Raw genomic sequence first — 20699 nt, 5'->3', positions numbered from 1 at the left:
ATTAATTAATTAAATCATGAATAAATTTTATTAAATATCTGATTTTTAAAAATTGAAATTTTATTTTTAGTTTTGAAATGGGTGATATTTATCTGATGAATTTTTCCCTTAAACCTATAGGTATATGATCCCATTCAAAATTTTCTCTTGAAGCTTAACTAGCATATTAAATCATAGTAAATGATATACTGAAGTTGCATTGAGTCGATTGGAAATACATTCCAGATTGCTAACGTTATTACTTGGCCGTGATAAATATTTTCTTTCATAAATATATCAAGTCATCGACAATTTGAAATTTAAGCTCCTATTTTGTCCCATTTTGTAAGGTTAAATTTTTTTTCAAACTCATTTTCAACCAAACATTTTATGGGATTTACAACTTTATTTCAATTTTTTGACCCCATGTCTTATTAAGCCCCTGTTTGTTTTCCATTAATGTAAGAATGAGAATAAAAAATATAGTCGTTACAGACCCTACTCAAAAGATAGAAATTCAAATATGATAACTTGATGTGATGAATCACGGTCATATTTTTCATTTTAATGGCCAAATAGTGGGAAATCAACAGGGGCTAACTTCTATCAAAATATACCAAGCCCCCGTTTGATTTCCATTTTTATCTAAACCAAAAAGATGCTAAGTTTGTGACAAAAACAATTTATAATATTTATTAAATTCTATAAATATTTTATCCAAACTAATAACTATCTATCGATTAATAAATAAATGAAAGCACTATTTCAATCAAACAAAATTATAGCGTAGCTTTTGTTATATCAAACTTGCTCTAATTCGATTCACTTATAACTTAAAATAAACACTTTATTGTAACCCACTATTTAAATTTATATATTAATATCATTATTCCAACTACAAATTAAAATATTCCCTCATTTTATTATTGCAAAACTAATACTTCTGTAGTTTTATTTGTTATAAAATTTATTTAAACCTTAAAAAGAACAAAAAACACACGATTCCACCCAATAATTTCCTACACGCCTATCAAATATATGTAACAGAATGTTAAATACAGTAAAAATTAAATAAACGTGCTTCATCATTTAAATCGATGCTCATTATCTAATTGTGCTTACTATTATTGAGTTCATCGCATCAAAAATGCTATTATTAATGTTTATCACTCAGGTGAACCAAGCTCAATAGAGGTTGAACCCCAACCTTGAAAAGCTCCACCGTCCTGCTCCTAGAATTTTGTGAGAGAGGTAAATCGCGAGATGTACCCCATCAGACCAGGGAATAAGAGCTGTCTGTACACTGCGCCTACAAGGAGTCCAATTCTATGTTTCAGGAATCGAACCCTTACACTGCGGCCGTCAGCAAGGCGTGCGATAACCTCACTCATGTCTTTTGCACCATTGCGCTATGTCCCGGGGGGCAACCAAGCCCAATAAAGTTGACGGGAAGTTGTTTAAGCTTCATAAGCAGATTAATCTTAAAAAAAAGCAGATTATGTTTAAGCATCATAAGCCGATTACTCTTTAAAAAAGCAGATTATGTTTAAGCATCAACCTGATTAAATGAACCAGAAAGTGGGAGGCAATGGAGGATGGTCAGAAGGGCTTTGAGTAGAAAGCAAGCAAAAGAAAAGTCCTAAAAACTCAAACTTTTGGGTATTTCCTTCTATCAAGCAAGCATATATGCCAACTTCTACGTACCCAAATATACCCTTATCCTAATAATGCAATTATGCTTCTTTTCTTTCACTCTTTTACATTTCTTCATGCACACACATTATCCTAGCAATCTGTGGCATTACAAAGTGAGCCGCTGCCTGCTTCTAAAGAATCACCTTTATGCACAATTCCTTCACTGTTTCGGTCATTCTATATAAATCCCTTGATTCTTAGAGTTAGTATCTGTGGAGTGGGAGCAAACTAGCTTTAGTTTGAAGTCTTCGTCTAAACTAAGACATGGATAAACACAGTGCTCGTCTTACATTGTACATTCGAGGTCTCTGCTGGTGTTTTGCAGCCATATCCCTCTTACATTGTGGTAAGTTCATAAGTCTCGGTTTATCATAGCTGTGTCCTAATTTTTCTTATAAATAGAGAGTCGCCATTAGGGTTTATTTGATTTGATCATCATCAAATGAGCGAAATGTTAGAAAAAATAGGGTATGCGATTTTTTTTGTTTTTTTTTTTTTTTGTTTTGTAAGCTTCTATCCATCATGAATTACTGTAGCGACATTAATGTGAACCTCTATAAATCTATTATTTTTTGCTGCGATTCTATTTCTTTTGATGGTATATAACTAGTATTTGATTTGGTCATCATCAAATGAGCGAAATGTTAGAAAAAATAGCTTATGAGATTTTTTTTTTTTTTTTTTTTTTTGTAAACTTCTATCCATCATGAATTACTGTAGCGACATTAATGTGAACCTCTATAAATCTATTATTTTTTGCTGCAATTCTATTTCTTTTGATGGTATATAACTAGAGTTTTTAATTTTTAATATGTGATATGTCATTTGATATTGATCAGATGCGAGAAAGTCGGCTAACTCTTTCAATACTCAACAACATTCAAGAAGTTGGAGCATCAAATTTACTAGAAAAATGCACAATTTGAAGCGGTTCGACACAGGAAAAGGACACTCCTTTTTGGATCCCATTTTTAAGCAATTTGTTATGCCATTGGATTCATCAAATAGTAATCCTTATCTTAGTTCACCATCCTCTATGCCACCCTATGACTCCCTTGCTCCCATTCCCTTGCCTGATAATAGCCCTCCATATGGTTCATATCCCCCATCTACCCCACAGCCCCCTTCCACAATCCCAAGCCCAACAAGTGGCTACACCCCATTACCCCCTCCAGCTTCTTCTGGGCCCACATTACCCGGCCCAAACCCACCAACTACTGTTCCTAGCCCACCTAGTGTTGTCCCAAATCCACCTGATTATGTACCAAGCCCACCATATAATGTTCCTACACCAAATCAACCTGGGCTTAGCCCACCTTACTTTACCCCCGGCCCGCCCATTAATGTCCCGTCGCCTTCCGGCGGATACGTTCCGAGCCCACACATTTTCTTGCCGCCCATTGTTTATCCACCACCGACGGTGCCACCGCCGCCTCACACCTCCTCCACGACACTTTGGTGCGTGGCGAAGCCATCTGTACCTGACCCGATCATCCAAGAGGCAATGAACTATGCATGCGGGGCCGGAGCCGATTGCGATCAAATTCAGCCCAGTGGATCGTGTTTTCAGCCTAACACTCTATTCGCACATGCGTCATATGCATTCAATAGCTTTTGGCAAAGAACTAAGGTGGCTGGAGGCACTTGTGAATTCGGCGGAACGTCCATTCTTGTCACCATAGATCCAAGTAAGTTCATTTTTTTATGTCCGATTGTACTTAAAAGTGGCTCAAATATTTTGAAATTAATTTGTTCGTTTTGGTTAATTTCAGGTTACAATGGCTGTCATTTCATCTACTACTGATTTTTTTGAAGACAATACCATCTTTTGCCATCTTTTGCAGATTCCTATGATTATATTAATTTCTTTGTTTTGACAACGGATTTGTAAGATATTGTACATATTTGTTGAACGAATAACAATTTTTTTTTTCTTTTTTCTGGATTTTGGAAATATAAAATATTATTCGTTGAGTGCCTTTTTCGAAAAAATAATTATTTAGAATATATTCATACCAAATTTCTTAATTGCAATGAAGATCCTTAAATTTTGCTAATTTTTTGCAATATATTTCCACCTTCTTTTCTTCAAATTTTTATCTTTAGAATTCTATCAATGATAAAAATATTGTCTTATATAAAGATTTTTATCCAATTAATATATTTACGCGAGGAAAACATATTGTTGAACTTATGTATTTCTTGTTAATCTTGCTTATTTTAAAATATGAGGGAATAGAGGTCTTTTTACTTCATCTAACGAATTTTTTTACTGTCATCAAGAACAACATGTATCATAAAATAATCTTGAAATTTAATTATGAAAAAAAGAAGTAAAGGGCATTAATATAAAAATAACAAAATTTAAGGACATTGATTATGATTATAATGTGATGTAGTTAACAAAAATTGTGTGTATATATATTTACCCATATGTTATTTATTAACGGCGATCATTTTCATAGAGAAATAACATTATTTTACACGCGACGTTGTGTTGATTGCATTGTATTGTGTAATTATAGTTTTAATTCTTTGCCCAATTTTTAAATTAATTAAAGATATATATATTGAAAGAGTGGCATTTAGGCATTATTATTGATCTTACAAAAAGTCCTAACATTTAAATATGAAAACCATAATAGACTAAGATGACAAAACAATTCCCAGTTAAGCTTTTAATTAAATTATACTATAAAGAGAAGTTAAAAAAAAAAAGTAGTTAAAAAGAAGCTTTGACCATTCCAATTATGTACAGCACCATTCTCTCTATATCGAAAAATTCGTTCTCGAATTTAGACTCATCGTCACTTCTCGTCTTGTCAGGCTCGAAATATAATTGATATCTTGATATCTTGAAATGGACTTAATCCTCCACTCTCAACAAATTGCAATATAACATGATCGCCAAAACTTGATAAATTGGATAGCAAAACTAAGGCCCACATACCACTCGTGAGTATTTTGAACTCAAATTTTGGTTTGGATCCAGTTTTCCAAAATTTATTTTTATTCAAACTCATTTTTAATCAGATCTAACAATTTTTTTCAATTTTTCATTACAAATTTCATTATTTTTTATTAAAATCTACTAAAAATTCAATCCAAACAAGGACTTTATCATGTCTAGTTTGCACGAGGGTGGGAGAGTTATATTTCAACTTAAATTTATCCCTTGATATGAGTAAAGATAGATTTTTTATTTTTTATTTTTAATTTTTAATTTTTATCCTCTAATAATAGTCTTATTAGTGTTGACTGCTGTTTGGATTTTTCCCTCCACCTCTATAGTGCTGTCTGCTATCTTCGTTATTTTACTGGCCAGTCGTGACTTCTGACTCTCTGTCAATATCTAAAAGCCCTAAATTTTTTGGCGACGGCGATCATGGACGGAGCTCCAGTTATAGAAGATGGATTTCCGGCGACACGGCTCTTCAACCAGGGATATTCGTACACGTATGATGACGTTATCTTCCTTCCCCACTACATCGATTTCCCAACCGATGCCGTCTCACTCTCCACGAAACTCAGCCGTCGCATTGCCCTTGCTACACCCTGCGTCGCCTCCCCCATGGACACTGTGACTGAGTCCTCCATGGCGGCCGCCATGGCCTCCCTTGGTGCAATCGGCATAGTCCATTCTAACACCACGCCTTCACACCAGGCCTCATTGGTTCGACTAGCTAAATCGCACAAAATTCCCTTCAGGCATGAACTCATTTTCAAATCTCCCTCTGATTCGATTCTATCCGCTGATGAGTTTTCATCTTCTCCTTGCATTTTTGTAACTGAATCTGGAACCCAGAAATCGAAACTATTGGGGATTGTTAAAATATCTGAATGGGAAAAAGTAACTGATAAGGAAGCTAGGATTTCAGAGTACATGACAAAGTCCATGGTTTCATTGCCGGCTAGTTATAAATTTGAGGATATTGCAGGCTATTTAGTAAAAAACGAGCTTGAATTTGTACCGTTAGTAAGTGATAAAAATGATGAAGGAGAAGAAATAGTGAATCTAGTGACTACTGACGACTGTGAGAGGATAAAAGGCTTTCCGAAATTGGGACTGCCGTCGGTGGGCTTGGATGGTGAGTTTTTAGTGGGGGCAGCTATAGGGACAAGGGAGTCCGATAAGGAAAGATTGGAGCATTTGGTTAAGGCTGGGGTGAATGTCGTGGTTTTGGATAGTTCGCAAGGGAATTCGAGTTACCAGATTGACATGATTAAGTATGCTAAGAATACTTATCCCGATTTGGATTTGATTGGTGGGAATGTGGTGACAACATACCAGGCACAAAACTTGATTCAGGCAGGAGTAGATGGGCTGAGAGTTGGGATGGGATCAGGATCCATTTGTACCACTCAGGAAGTATGTGCTGTTGGGCGTGGGCAGGTATTGATTTGCAAAGATTTGATCTATATGTTCAGTTTATAATTGCAGCTATCAATTATATATTTTGGAGTGCATTTGTTGGATAGAACAGAACGTTGGACTCAGTTTGGTATTTAGTAAGATAGAATAAGATGTTGGAATCAATTTGGTAATTTAGTATGTTAGATGGAATGGGATGTTGGTATGCTAATAAATATTACTAATTTGCCTCTGTTGCTCTCTACAATGTAGTTGTATATACTGTTTTGTGTCTCGAGTGTATCTTTAAAGATGATTCGATTGATAAAACACCTTTGAATGATAAAAATGCCTTCCTTAGTCTAAAACATTTGTATGAATTTTGAGATTTAATAAAAAAAAATAAAAAAAATTGCATGATTTTATCACCTTCTTTCTTTTTGTAACTATAATAGTCCGTTCTAAGTGGTTTCTCAGTCCTCCCAGCATCATTTTTTGTTTATAGACAAATTCATGTCTTGGTGCACGTTAATAAGTATATGTGCACTGTTTGCCATTGCAAAGATTTGTTTGACATGGGTTTTGAATGTATTATTTAGCAGTTTGATACTAATATGGAATTATTTGAAATGCTGCCATTTTAACTTATGTTATTATATTCTGGTGTAAAATTTTCAGGCAATGGCTGTTTACAAGGTTGCATCAGTTGCTGCACAGAGTGGTGTGCCTGTAATTGCTGATGGCGGCATTTCAAATTCCGGGCACATTGTCAAGGCTTTGGTCTTAGGGGCATCAACTGTAATGATGGGAAGCTTCTTAGCCGGAAGCAGTGAAGCTCCTGGCACTTACATAAATCAGGTGCTTGTTGCATTTTGTGTATTGTATGTCTAACATTTAAACTTTCCTCCAGCTTTGAGATCGTGATATTTTCTATTCACCTATTGCCTGTTCTGAAGGTTGGTCTATTTGTCCTAAGTTCAAGGTAGCTGCCTGTGTGCTTATGATGTTATTGTTATTTATATTATTATTATTTTATGAGTGTGCTTATATTGAAAACTTGGAATTTATCAGTTAATCACTCCCCTCTGCAGATACAGAACTGTCTTGCCAGAGCCTCTAAATCCCATTATAAAGTGAGATAAGATATATCTGTGCTAAACCTGGAACATCAGGCAAATGATATATGAATATGAAATTACGAAGATTGCAGTATATAATTAAATGTGATTATCGCTTCTGTCTGACTAAGTATTAGAATAAATTTATCAGTTAATCACTCCCCTCTGCAGATACAGAACTGTCTTGCCAGAGCCTCTAAATCCCATTATAAAGTGAGATAAGATATATCTGTGCTAAACCTGGAACATCAGGCAAATGATATATGAATATGAAATTACGAAGATTGCAGTATATAATTAAATGTGATTATCGCTTCTGTCTGACTAAGTATTAGAATGTACTCAGGTAATGACAGAATATAATATAATTGAAGCACAATTGTAATAACTATGCGTTCAGAATGTTTAAAATTAGCAGGCTTAAGATTACATGTTGCTTTTCGTTGACATGTCTGCTTGTTCTATTATGTACTCATAATTCCATTTTCTTATTTTATTAATTTTTTATGCGGTTGTTCTCTCTCTCTCTCTCTCTCTCTCTCATTTTTATGCATTGATTTAGTTTTTCCTGTAGAATATTCCCACTAGTGACTACATTATAACCCTGTCAAATTACCTGAAACCTGCAATTATAGGGTGGTCATCGAGTCAAAAAGTATCGAGGAATGGGATCACTAGAAGCAATGATGAAAGGGAGTGATGCTAGGTACTTGGGTGATACGGCAAAGTTGAAGATTGCTCAAGGGGTTGTTGGGTCAGTTGCAGATAAAGGTTCTATATTGAAGTTTATTCCTTACACAATGCAAGCAGTAAAGCAGGGTTTCCAGGATCTTGGTGCTTCCTCCCTGCAGTCTGCTCATGATCTTTTGAGATCAAGCGTGCTAAGGCTTGAGGTTGGATTAATGCTGTTGGTTTTCCTTTCATTGCTATTCTAGCTATAGTTCATGCTAAATATGAAGTCATTTTAGGATACATGATTAGCCAAATTAGATTTCTTGAGAATTATAGAATTCAGTTCGTTATTCGTTAGACTTTGAATTCAGTGTAACAAGGACTGGATTCTTGAGAATTGAAACCTGATAAAAATTGCCAAAGCAAATACCCTCAATTCCTAACTGCCTTGACCAATTCCCATATCAATCCTTCCAAATGAAGGGATAAACTTTTTAAATGTGGGAAGATTCTTATCTGCTGCGATTAGTGAACTTTGTTGAACTGAAGTTTTTTTTTCCTTTTACTTTTCAGGTAAGAACTGGAGCAGCACAGGTTGAAGGTGGCATTCATGGATTGGTTTCTTATGAGAAGAAATCGTTTTAAAATCTTCACCAAGCTCCCAAATATCGGACGATAACTGCGGGTTATGGATGGTTCTAAAAGTGCTATATTGGTTTCATAATAGAATAAATAACGTGCGCCACACAAATCGAACTTCGGCCAAGTCTATCTTAGTACGGGATCTTTTCAAAGCTTTATGACCAAAACATGGGACTCTTAGGTTTTCAGTTTGACTCCTAAATGAGGTTTTCCCATATATTCTTTTAACTTTGTCTTTGTTACTCCCCGATTAGGAAAGAGTAGTGTCGTTGTGTTATTACTTCCAGTGGTGCAGTTGACGCTACAATATCTTTATTTTCTTTCTTTTGAACGAATAATTTGGCAGATAGAATGTTTTATATATGGCCAAGAATGACTTGATGTGTGTTAGTCGTAAGATAAATTCTCAATTCAGATACCCGTTCGGGTATTTAATTTGACAAGAACCGTCGGGTTCGGATCGGTTCGGTTCGGGTTCGGTTCGGTCGATTCGGTTCGGGAGATTTGCCCAGCCCTTTAAACCCTTGAAAGACTGGATATCCTTTAATAAGAGCTCGCTCAATACCCTGGATAAGATATTCATACTGGATCAGATAATGTTAGGGGTGGGCACGGGTCGGTTCGGTTCGGTTCTCTTTAGAACCGAACCGAACCAAACTTTTCGGACAGATAATGTAGTTTTAGCTGATGCCACGCTTTCAACTCCAGGGTCCGATGAAGCTGTTTGAAAGATTAAAATGTAGAATTTTGTACTGATTTATAAATAGAAAAATAAAAGTTCCATAATTTATAATCTCTCCATCTCATAAAGATAAAGACATTTTCCGTTTTCAAATAGATTAAGAAAATATAATTAATATAAATTTTATTTACAATTTTCGTAATATACCTCTACATTAAATAATGGTTAAATAGGTACGTTAGAATTTATTTTATTTTATTTTGTATAAATTAGCTATAGTCTCAGCAAGAAAAGTAGTCCATAATTTAAGACAAACAAAAAGGAAAGCAAGTCTATTTTTTATGGGACGGAAGGAATATTTAATATGACATCCATAAAACACAAACTATATTGAGAAGAAATTGTTCACATTTAATGAGTCAACAGTTAAATAACAATCTGGATCAAACTAATAAAGAACCCAAAAAAAAGTCCTGATTTCAGCAAAATGGGATAAAAACTTCCACCAGATCACATTTTAATGTTAAGAGAGAGGGAAAAATAAATGGATTCCAGAATCAATTCACAAAGAAAAACTTTCGAGACAAAGTTCGAACCTAAAACAGTGGGTTTAATGCCAAAAGGCATAGAACTCCAGATGTGGCTTTACTGAAGGGATCCTAGCATTGAGTAACTTTTTTACTATGCCAAATTATTTCGATTAAGCAGATTATCAGCAATTGGTTTATACTTATAGATGAATAATTATCAAAAAAATCAGCGTATATCAGAAAATAGTAACATAATCCGACTCCAGACATATCGAGCTTAAAATTTCTATCAACAGCAAATAAACTCACCATTTAGGAGAACATTGTGTGGGAAGTAGAGATGAGACTGATAGTTCAATTACAACCAGTCAAAACTTAAGGGGAGTCAGGTTCCACAAAATCTTTTACATTTGCTAGCACAAGCATATATGGAAGGAAAATGCACTTCCAGCATCAAAATCTTGATGTAGTCCACATATTACAAGGAAATTATCAAGAACAGGCTCTAATGAGTGAATAAACAAGATTTAGCTTAAGTTAGTTAATAAACAGACGATAAGATCAAACTCAAATAAACACCATTCAGATATCACAGATGGAAATGTCAAACAACTACCAAAAGAGTTCAACCTAGTTTTAAGCTCAAGACTCAATCCGCAGCAAGAAAATCATCAAATTAAAACATGGAGGCATCATTACTTTCAAATACTCGTGCAAACCTGGCATCAGTTAATCAATAACTTGAATTGTAGTACATTACACGTGTTCATAGTTACAGAGCCTTCCCGGAAACAAGAGGTTTAGGAGGGGACAGAGATCTTATTTCAGGTGCTGAACTAGGAAAAAGGGTGTTTAATTTATGCATCAAAATATCTGATCTTGATGGAATCTCATTCACAAGGAATTGCTGTACAATTGGTTTCTTAAACCACTCTAGCACTGTATCCCCTGGAGCCCTCAAAACAACCTTACTGACCTCAAATGGTGATTCAACTGAGCTCAGCATTTGAGCAATCACAATCTTCAAATTTGGTCCCGTGACTAATTTGATCCGTCTTGGGACAACACCGTAGTACAACATGCGCTTTCTGAATCTATGAAGGGTGTGTACAACTGCTATAAGAGCTGCTCCAACTGACAAGTTCCTAACATCAAGAGACCAGGCAATGTGTTGATCAAACACTATTGCCTTGGGAAAGAGCTTGTTCTCGTAAGCAACTTTCCAAACACAACGAGCACGATTTATTTGCCCCATTAGAACAAGGTAATTAAGAAGGACATTAACAAAATATCTTGCAGCTCCTTCCTCCAACTCATAATCAATACCTTGGAAAAACTCCCTAACAAATGATAAAACTGGTTGTTTCCTCTGTTCAGGTCCTGTGAAGAGTCCACACAAAAATGCGTGAGCCTTGTGCTTTGTAGTACTCAAGATTGACATCAAATGCCTCTCAGTGTTCTCGTCCTGGCACCTAACAAGATAGGCTAGAATTGATGTGTAAAGTATGAGATCAACCTTAGCAGCAGAATTTACATACGTTTCAAGGAGAGGTTTGGCAGACTCGTATAAGCCACTCTTCATGCACGATTCAAAGAGCTGCCGAATTATGAAGTTATTTGTTCGGATGCCTGATGAACCCATGAACTGCAGCCACTTCAAAGCAAGATCAACGGAACCATCCTTAATGTAAATCATCAGAATGTCACTAGCGTTCACTTCAATAGAGTATCCCATGGTCTTCATCTCAAGCAAGATTTTTGCAGCCACATCCACAAGCTTCTTCTTTGCAAGTAAACTCAGAAGAGCTGAGTAAGTGCTTAAACCTGGTCTCAAACCAGCATTCGTCGTCGAGTTATACAATTTCATGGCAGCATCTACTTGACCAGAAGCAGCATGCATCTCCAGAAGAGAGGAGTAGGTGGATGGAGTAGGTAGAAATCCAGCCTTTTCCATATCCGAGAAGATCGACATTGCAATATCGAGCTTCCCAGACTTGGCATGGGACTCAACAATTATGGTGTAGAGCCCATAGTTAGGTCTAAATCCTGCCTTCTTCATCTCGTCCCACAGCCTGAGAGCTGTCTCCAGCTTTCCAGCCTTAACATATGACTCAATTAGAGAAACATACATGGCTCCAGATGTCCTCAACCCAAGACCTTGCATTTCCATGTATAATTTCATTGATGTATCTAACCTCCCAGCCTTACCCATTGAATCAACAAGAGAAGCAAAAATCCCAAAACTTGGTCGATAATTCTTCTCTTTCATCTCCTGAAAAAGCTTCATTGCCGCGTCAAGACGACCAGACTTAGCAAGGTTCGGTATCATCAAGTCATAAGTCGAAGCATCCAAGGAACAACCAGCTTTTTCCATGTTTTCATAAATCTCAAATGCCTTATAAGGCAACCCTTTATTCAGAAACAAAGTTATGAGCGAATTATATGATTGGATGTCAAGTTTACAACCAGACTCCTGAATTTTCTTGAAACAACAGAATGCCACCTCCAATTTCTCAGCCTTAGCCAAGTATTGAATTACCCTGTTGTATGCACGAAAGGACGACATCAAATTTTCACCGGAATCACGAACCATTTCATCAAAAACCAACCGTATTTCATCAAAATCCCTGCTCAAATTCAACCTATCAAACAATGTAATATAGCATTCATCATTTGGTACGTACCAAGATTGCCTCTTAGCCCATCGAAACAGACTCAATGAAGCATCAGCATCATCTATGATCTTCAAGGCCTGCACAATGTGAGTCATATTTGGCAGAAACTGCAATTTATCCAATTGGGTCTCCATATCAGGGCCCCATCTCCACCTCTTTACAACCTCAACCATCTTAGCAACGGCAGAGGCATTCAACATGGGCTTTTTAATCCCTCCCACCATTACATGGTCATCTACCCCTGGCTCGACTGATCTTATTCCCTTACCGGAGAAAATAACACTTCCTGACTCATCCAAATACTGTATTTCCTCAGTCCACTCGGTGGAATCTTCACTCCTATGATTCCCTGAACAGTAATTTCTAATAAATTTACAGTTCTCCGCATTGATTGGTGGGGAATTCGAAACGGGGTTATCGAAATACGATAAAAATCCCATCTTTATAAGATTTTTATTAAAAGCATACCTTCCATGCCTGAGATTTTGGGAAAACAAAAGGGTCCGAAGAAGCATTCTATAAATGCTAATAGATTACTGAACTGAAAGAACAGAAAAATTTTGGATGGTTTCCGTTTGTATGGATTATGTAGAAGGATGACTATGATGGAGCTTGGCAAAACCCTGAGATTCTGGCCAGATACATGTAGATGAAATAAGTAAATTTCCACTACCGTCCCCAAAGTTGGAGATACTTTTCAATATTGTCCCCAACATTTTTCCTGACAAATCCATCCTCAACTTTAATAAATAAGACGGGTTTGTCCAGACGATTTTTATCCAAAAAATCCGAATGCTAATAGATTACTGAACTGAAAGAACAGAAAAATTTTGGATGGTTTCCGTTTGTATGGATTATGTAGAAGGATGACTATGGTGGAGCTTGGCAAAACCCTGAGAATTTGGCCAGATACATGTAGATGAAATAAAGTAAATTTCCACTACCGTCCCCAAAGTTGGAGATACTTTTCAATATTGTCCCCAACATTTTTTTCCTGACAAATCCATCCTCAACTTTAATAAATAAGACGGGTTTGTCCAGACGATTTTTATCCAAAAAATCCATTGATATTGTGCAAAAAGAGCATTTTCAAGAATTTTCGTACACAAAGAGTGGAACTTTTAAATTTTTATACAACTTCAACAACCTATATATTTATTTTGTCTTTTTCCACCAATAATTATGGCTTTATTTTAAAAATGAAATAATCAAATAATACAGTATTGCTGCAAATTGTAATCCCAAGGTACGTTAATGAAATTTGAATACATTGGACGGCGTATTATCCTTGAGGGCACTTTTGACACACCATATATTGAAATTAGGGCATGTTTGGTATTAATCCATAGAATCAATTTTTGACCGTTAAAGAAGAAAGTAAATTCTACTTGTGAGTGAAAAAGTCAAAAATGACAGCCGACCATGTTAAATAACGATTAAAAATCTGGTTTTTTGGCTTGAAAAATCATAATCAAACGGAGCTATATTTGAGTGAATTAGGAAGGTATTGTTCTAATATGATTTTGATGCTAAATCATAGCAAAAGACCGTATAAATAAATAAAAATAAAAAATTATGACATTATTTGTACTTGTAAGAAACTTGTTGAACTTATTAAATGAATTCTTTTACTTCTTATTTACTCGTACATAAATCTTTTATTCATAAGTGGAAAAAAAAAATAAAAAATAAAATTCATTCTATAGACTTGGACGGTAGAAGCCATGTAAAATATAGTTGGTAGTAGGGGTGTAAGCGGTCCGATTTTACCGATTTTTGACAAATTTTTAAACTAAACCCTTTAAATCGGTTTGAGAAAAACCCAAATTTAAACCAAACTATTTTGAACGGTTTAAAAAAAATTCAAACCTAAACCTAACGGTTTGGTCCGATTTTAAAACGTTGATTTCACCGTATATATTTTGTCTGTCTACTTTTATGACATTAATTCATTGAATTCAATACATATTTATATCTTACTGGCTATAAATCTAAAACAATCTAAATCCTTGTTTGAACCAAATTTTTGGGACAAAAAATATGAAAATTTAGACCATTATCCCACAAGTCCAACTTCATTTGTTGATCTGTTGTTTCATGCGTGAGACCCAACCTCCTCTCCAACGGTCAATTTTCTCATTATGATAACATGGAAAATATGGCTCAAACAAGGGTTAAATATATCTACTATAAATTTAAATATCTATTAAATCAAAGTGAAATCACAATAAACTAAAACATAATTTTTTTTCATTTTTTCACCTTTTTTAGGCTAATTACTTTATGACAACGTTATAAAACAAGTCTACTAAACAAGGTATAAGGTCCAAAAAACATAGTGATATCCCACAAGACCACGTGATAATCATATTTGTATATTTGAGTGAATTAGGAAGGTATTGTTCTAATATGATTTTGATGCTAAATCATAGCAAAAGACCGTATAAATAAATAAAAAAAAAAATTATGACATTATTTGTACTTGTAAGAAACTTGTTGAACTTATTAAATGAATTCTTTTACTTCTTATTTACTCGTACATAAATCTTTTATTCATAAGTGGAAAAAAAAATTAAAAAATAAAATTCATTCTATAGACTTGGACGGTAGAAGCCATGTAAAATATAGTTGGTAGTAGGGGTGTAAGCGGTCCGATTTTACCGATTTTTGACAAATTTTTAAACTAAACCGTTTAAATCGGTTTGAGAAAAACCCAAATTTAAACCAAACTATTTTGAACGGTTTAAAAAAAACTCAAACCTAAACCTAACGGTTTGGTCCGATTTTAAACCGTTGATTTCACCGTATATATTTTTGTCTGTCTACTTTTATGACATTAATTCATTGAATTCAATACATATTTATATCTTACTAGCTATAAATCTAAAACAATCTAAATCCTTGTTTGAACCAAATTTTTGGGACAAAAAATATGAAAATTTAGACCATTATCCCACAAGTCCAACTTCATTTGTTGATCTGTTGTTTCATGCGTGAGACCCAACCTCCTCTCCAACGATCAATTTTCTCATTATGATAACATGGAAAATATGGCTCAAACAAGGGTTAAATATATCTACTATAAATTTAAATATCTATTAAATCAAAGTGAAATCACAATAAACGAAAACATAATTTTTTTTTCATTTTTTTTCACCTTTTTTTGGCTAATTACTTTATGACAACGTTTAAAACAAGTCTACTAAACAAGGTATAAGGTCCAAAAAATGTAGTGATATCCCACAAGACCACGTGATCATCATATTTGAAAAAAAGGTTACTGATTAGATAAAGAATAACCAACCACAATAATAAAGCAGTTGTTTATAATATCTAAACATAACAATTAAACAAGCTTACGTTTGTATGTTACGAAACACATTTAATTTTAGATTCTTACCTTAGTTTGCTCAAAAAAATTATTGATTTGAAAATTTATTCGTAGTAAATATTATCATCGAAGGCCTAGGATCTCTTTGTCTCCGATTTAGTGTAATTGACTACAATTCAACTTTGAAAATGCATAAAAAATATAAAGAAAAAGTGTGTATGGTGTCGGTGGCTCAAGACTGTGTCGGGTGTCGGTTAGAGTTTATCTGAATTCTGAAGAGGAAAATGACTTTTGATAGATTATGTTAATTTTGAGATTATTAAATATAAATTAGGATTATTAGATAATAATAAAAATATATATGTATTCGAAAATTAGAAATTGATAAAAATACCCACAAAAGACAAAACTATTGAATTTTACATATTTGGATGAATTTTCAAAAAATTTCATTTTTTTATTTATATATATTTTTTGTTGGTTCGATTTGGTTTTAAATCGCAATTAAAATTCTCAAACCTAAACCAAACCATTTTGACCTGTTTGGTTTGGTTCAAAACAATTTCGTTGACCGGGTCCACGTGGCACCAAATCGACGGTTTCTAAAATATGGTTTCAGTTCGATTTTTCGGTTTTATGATTTTTGCTTACAGCCCTAATTGGTAGAATAAGTTTTTAAAATTTTTTAGTGATTGATCATTCAAAAGAGACCTCTAAACATAACAATTAAACAAGCTTACGTTTGTATGTTACGAAACACATTTAATTTTAGATTCTTACCTTAGTTTGCTCAAAAAGATTATTGATTTGAAACTTTATTCGTAGTAAATATTATCATCGAAGGCCTAGGATCTCTTTGTCTCCGATTTAGTGTAATGGACTACAATTCAACTTTGAAAATGCATAAAAAATATAAAGAAAAAGTGTGTATGGTGTCGTGGCTCAAGACTGTGTCGGGTGTCGGTTAGAGTTTATCTGAATTCTGAAGAGGAATATGACTTTTGATAGATTATGTTAATTTTGAGATTATTAAATATAAATTAGGATTATTAGATAATAATAATAATATATATGTATTCGAAAATTAGAAATTGATAAAAATACCCACAAAAGACAAAACTATTGAATTTTACATATTTGGATGAATTTTCAAAAAATTTCATTTTTTTATTTATATATATTTTTTGTTGGTCTGATTTGGTTTTAAATCGCAATTAAAATTCTCAAACCTAAACCAAACCATTTTGACCTGTTTGGTTTGGTTCAAAACAATTTCGTTGACCGGGTCCACGTGGCACCAAATCGACGGTTTCTAAAATATGGTTTCAGTTCAATTTTTCAGTTTTATGATTTTTGCTTACAGCCCTAATTGGTAGAATAAGTTTTTAAAATTTTTTAGTGATTGATCATTCAAAAGAGACCGACCATAACTAGACCGTTTATTAAATAAATACACAATACCAACAATTCTTGAGGTATTGATATATAGTAATATTTAATTATCGTTAAAATATATGTTTTTAAATATTAATACGGTACAAACATAAAATCAATATAATTAAGGAGCTATTCTATTCTTCATATTTTATTTTTCATTTAGAAAATAACATATGCTAATTTGTAAATTAAAATTTTTTTATCAGTATTTAAATAATAAAAACAACATAAAATCGGGTTGAATGTCATAAAAATGTACAAGTCATTTTTTCACTATCCTAATTTTTATTCAAGGTTTTCTTCAACTCTCATTGCAATTTTTTCTAATTAAAATCAAGGGCATATTTTATTATTATTTATTTTTAAATAAAAAGGACCAATTGCACACCAAAACACGTGTATAGCACATCCGTGTCAAAAAAATATACGAAGGACCATTAGCACGCTGAAGGCAAAGCTTAAGGACTATTTTGCCAAATTCCCATTACTTATTAGTGACTTTTTTAGGTATAATAAATATTATTTTTTACTTATAAACAATATTTTTACATAAAAAAATGAATAATTGTCTTGTAACCTTTAACCTTTACCTAATCTTTTTACTTATATAAACTCATATATAGTGTTTTCCCAATTATTCATCATTTCAATTACCAGTAACTAGAAATACAGTCTAAATCCACCTCATTGGATGTATTAAATTGAGTGATTACGAGAGGAGTAGGCAGAGAAAACTAATCTGGGCATCGTCGACACCGGTATTTATTGAGAAATTTTTATAATTTTATCATATTAGGCCTTGAATTCGAATTCATCATCGACTACAATGGGTTGATGAATAATTGCTTTTAAGAAATTTTTATAATTTTATCATATTAGGCCTTGAATTCGAATTCATCATCGACTACAATGGGTTGATGAATAATTGCTTTTAAGAAATTTTTATAATTTTATCATATTAGGCCTTGAATTCGAATTCATCATCGACTACAATGGGTTGATGAATAATTGCTTTTAAGAAATTTTTATAATTTTATCATATTAGGCCTTGAATTCGAATTCATCATCGACTACAATGGGTTGATGAATAATTGCTTTTACAACGCTGATCATCTCTTCTGAGGTGAATCCATCGTCTTTATTGTAAAAGAGATGCAGCACTGTGCACATATGCCAAAACAAATCCTTGCAAGCTTTTGGCAAAACACTGTTCTTTCCCTGCAGAACTAGTCTCAGCAGTTCTCTCCTTTGGCTGCTGATCAACAGTTTCATTTCAGTAATTGCAGCTTCTTCAGTTATGTCACTACCAGTACCACCACTGCTTATGTACAATGACAGCGCGTTTAGTTTTCCCTCCTTGGACTCTCTCTGTTACACCATAGAATCGACTCGATCAAATTCAAAGGTGAATATAGTGAAAAAACTGAAATTTTTGAGTACCCAAGAAGACCTGTGCATGTTTACCTTGAAAGACTGGATATCATTTAGCAGACGTCCACACGTGCTCATCAGTTTGAATAGATTATGAACTTCAAAATGGTGAACCACCTCATTAGAAAGCTTATGTCCGACGAAATAAAGAGTTGGAAGGACAATGGGCCCTAAGGCAAATGACACGTATGCGTTGCTCATATATTCATCCCTTGTTGGCACATACTTGTCTCTAGCCCATTCAGTTTCTTTCAACATAGAATGTAGTAAATTAAGCCACTGCAAATGCAGATAAAAGGGTTAAATTCATGTTTTGAATCAAGAAATGAATTTACTTCAGAACTTTCATAATGAACACCGTTTTTGGCATTTGTGGAATTATTTATTACTGAATGTTATGAAATAGACTCAAAAAGCACATGCCCCGGAAGAAAAATTTAATATTTGACAAAACCAGATATGGTAAAAAAAATTGGATCTATGATATATATTAGTGAGCTTATTCAATACCCTGGATCAGATATTCATATTTGCATAACGAAAACTTGTAGTATATGAGAGAGACAGTTCGAAACAAAAGTAAAGCTCTGTTCCTCTGAAGTAACAGTGCTACCGAAAGAAACATTTAGAACTAGAGCATGAAGATACAAAACGGTATATCCAATTCTAGACCAACTATGCTTGCGTGCAGGATGCAAAGGAGCATGAAATCTTCAATGTATGAGCAATTAAAAAGATAACAGACAGATGATTCACATGATAATTAGGGATTGTCGTAAACGATAGCAGAAGGAGATGGATTTTTGGTCATATTTCTCACACTGTACATTATTTTTAAGGAGAAAACTTATAACTGCTTTTGTTAGGACATTCAAATAGAAAGTAACATTATGTACGTCAGTTCTATATCATTTAGGTTTCATCTGGTAGGACGACTGGTAGGAGGACTGAATGAGGAGTGAGGGGAAGCCGTTGAGGAAGATACGAGTCAATGTTTCCTTGCTCATATTCTCAGTTAACCCTGTTTGTCAAATAAACACATATCCATAGAATGAGGATGAAGTAGGGATCTCACAATGTCAATTATATGGTCTGTCACACAGCGTTCTTGGTGCATGAGTCCTTTATCTCCAATCTGGCAGATTGTGCTTTGAAGTGCAGAAAATATGATCCGGACTTTCTCAGAGCAGCAATCAGTAGCAACATTTACATCCCATCTGTAATAGTTATGATGTCATGTGATTATTCTCATATTTGAGAATATGCAGAACTCACGGATTAGTTGGCAACCCGAGTAAGGAGGACAGGGAAGCAGGAGACTTACATTTCAACTAACTGAATTAGATTTTTTAATTCCTCTACAGAACCTCCAACATCAAAGAAGTCATCAACCACTGTCGTCAGCACACCATTTTTGGCCCATGACATGCGAGCATCTGATAGTTCAGGAGCGGAAAAGGTTGCTGCAGCAGAGAAATAACAGTATGCAGACTTCTGCCTTGCAAAACTCAGCTCATCCAATCTGTTCTCTACTACCCATCTATGAACATGCAATGTCAAAGCAAGTGATAGTATTGAATAGCATATGAAAAAATGCCGAGAAGATGAATTCACTCAACCAAATCTGGTAACTCTAGTGGACTTCTTGTGGTACTGGAATCCCTATAGTCAAGTTTTGGAATGAACAATAATATTCATCATTAATAGTGATCATCACTAGTTTAGATGACAGTGGACCCCTTGATTTATTGTCCAATGCGTTAAAGGTCGAGTCATGCTATAAGAGCAAACTGGGAATAATCACCATATGAGGTGACATTGAATGATAAGGTCTATAAACTAAGTCTCATATATACGCATTTAATTAGCCTTATCATTTCACCCCACATCAAATGCCACATCACATGGGAATGATCCCACTTTGTACAAATAACATTATTCTTAAAACACGTCACAACTCCATTAAACAATGAATCACGAGGTTAACTGCCACCTAAACCAGTGATGATTACAACTAATGATGAAAAACGTTCTCCTTTGGAACATGAAAAACTATGCTTCAGGACACATCAAATCCCACATCACATGGGGACGATCCCCACTTTGTACATATAGCATTATTCTTAAAACACATCACAACTCCATTGAACAATGAA

The 20699-nt window shown here is 34.3% G+C and overlaps 4 protein-coding genes across 5 annotated transcripts; 2 read left to right on the top strand and 2 right to left on the bottom strand.

Annotated features, from left to right (window-relative positions):
- Positions 1 to 1863: 1863 nt before the first annotated feature.
- Positions 1864 to 3613, top strand: LOC111370700 (extensin-like). Its single transcript, XM_022992538.1, has 3 exons — positions 1864 to 2020; positions 2514 to 3362; positions 3447 to 3613. Exons 1-3 carry the CDS (start codon positions 1939 to 1941, stop codon positions 3476 to 3478), a joined length of 963 nt encoding a protein of 320 aa, XP_022848306.1. The 5' UTR covers positions 1864 to 1938; the 3' UTR covers positions 3479 to 3613.
- A 1349-nt stretch (positions 3614 to 4962) lies between these two features.
- Positions 4963 to 8847, top strand: LOC111370699 (inosine-5'-monophosphate dehydrogenase 2-like). The gene is made up of 4 exons (XM_022992536.1): positions 4963 to 6067; positions 6704 to 6883; positions 7779 to 8036; positions 8389 to 8847. The coding sequence occupies exons 1-4, from the start codon at positions 5060 to 5062 to the stop codon at positions 8458 to 8460; spliced, it is 1518 nt and encodes a 505-aa protein (XP_022848304.1). The 5' UTR covers positions 4963 to 5059; the 3' UTR covers positions 8461 to 8847.
- A 1378-nt stretch (positions 8848 to 10225) lies between these two features.
- LOC111370698 (pentatricopeptide repeat-containing protein At1g79490, mitochondrial) lies at positions 10226 to 12949 on the bottom strand. Of its 2 annotated transcripts, XM_022992535.1 has the most exons (2): positions 12354 to 12949; positions 10226 to 12209 (listed from the first exon to the last, which is right to left on the bottom strand). In XM_022992535.1, the coding sequence occupies exons 1-2, from the start codon at positions 12857 to 12859 to the stop codon at positions 10442 to 10444; spliced, it is 2274 nt and encodes a 757-aa protein (XP_022848303.1). In that variant the 5' UTR covers positions 12860 to 12949; the 3' UTR covers positions 10226 to 10441. The 2 variants fall into 2 exon arrangements, with proteins under 2 accessions (XP_022848303.1, XP_022848302.1); XM_022992534.1 differs by having other exon boundaries at positions 10226 to 12949.
- Positions 12950 to 17843: 4894 nt separating this feature from the next.
- Positions 17844 to 20157, bottom strand: LOC111370696 (ent-kaur-16-ene synthase, chloroplastic-like; the record flags this gene model as incomplete). Its single annotated transcript, XM_022992533.1, has 4 exons — positions 17844 to 18480; positions 18577 to 18822; positions 19619 to 19760; positions 19868 to 20157. Coding segments are annotated over 4 exons (1005 nt in total), but the record flags the coding sequence as incomplete, so codon positions are not given.
- Positions 20158 to 20699: the final 542 nt, after the last annotated feature.

This window comes from Olea europaea, chromosome 21 (assembly GCF_002742605.1).
Source record: "Olea europaea var. sylvestris chromosome 21, O_europaea_v1, whole genome shotgun sequence".
In the NCBI taxonomy this organism is placed as follows: domain Eukaryota; kingdom Viridiplantae; phylum Streptophyta; class Magnoliopsida; order Lamiales; family Oleaceae; genus Olea; species Olea europaea.
The sequence above is the reverse complement of the archived record's forward strand: the minus strand, read 5'-3'. Positions and strand labels throughout refer to the sequence as shown.

What these genes read in the sequence shown, in the direction of transcription:
- LOC111370699 (XM_022992536.1), top strand. Translation starts at nt 5,060, where the DNA reads ATGGACGGAGCTCCAGTTATAGAAGATGGATTTCCGGCGACACGGCTC. An exon ending in GTGCTGTTGGGCGTGGGCAG is followed by an intron (nt 6,068 to 6,703) that starts GTATTGATTTGC and finishes TAAAATTTTCAG; the next exon opens with GCAATGGCTGTTTACAAGGT. An exon ending in CTGGCACTTACATAAATCAG is followed by an intron (nt 6,884 to 7,778) that starts GTGCTTGTTGCA and finishes CTGCAATTATAG; the next exon opens with GGTGGTCATCGAGTCAAAAA.
- LOC111370698 (XM_022992534.1), bottom strand. Translation starts at nt 12,859, where the DNA reads ATGCTTCTTCGGACCCTTTTGTTTTCCCAAAATCTCAGGCATGGAAGG.
- LOC111370700 (XM_022992538.1), top strand. Translation starts at nt 1,939, where the DNA reads ATGGATAAACACAGTGCTCGTCTTACATTGTACATTCGAGGTCTCTGC. An exon ending in CATATCCCTCTTACATTGTG is followed by an intron (nt 2,021 to 2,513) that starts GTAAGTTCATAA and finishes GATATTGATCAG; the next exon opens with ATGCGAGAAAGTCGGCTAAC. An exon ending in TCTTGTCACCATAGATCCAA is followed by an intron (nt 3,363 to 3,446) that starts GTAAGTTCATTT and finishes GGTTAATTTCAG; the next exon opens with GTTACAATGGCTGTCATTTC.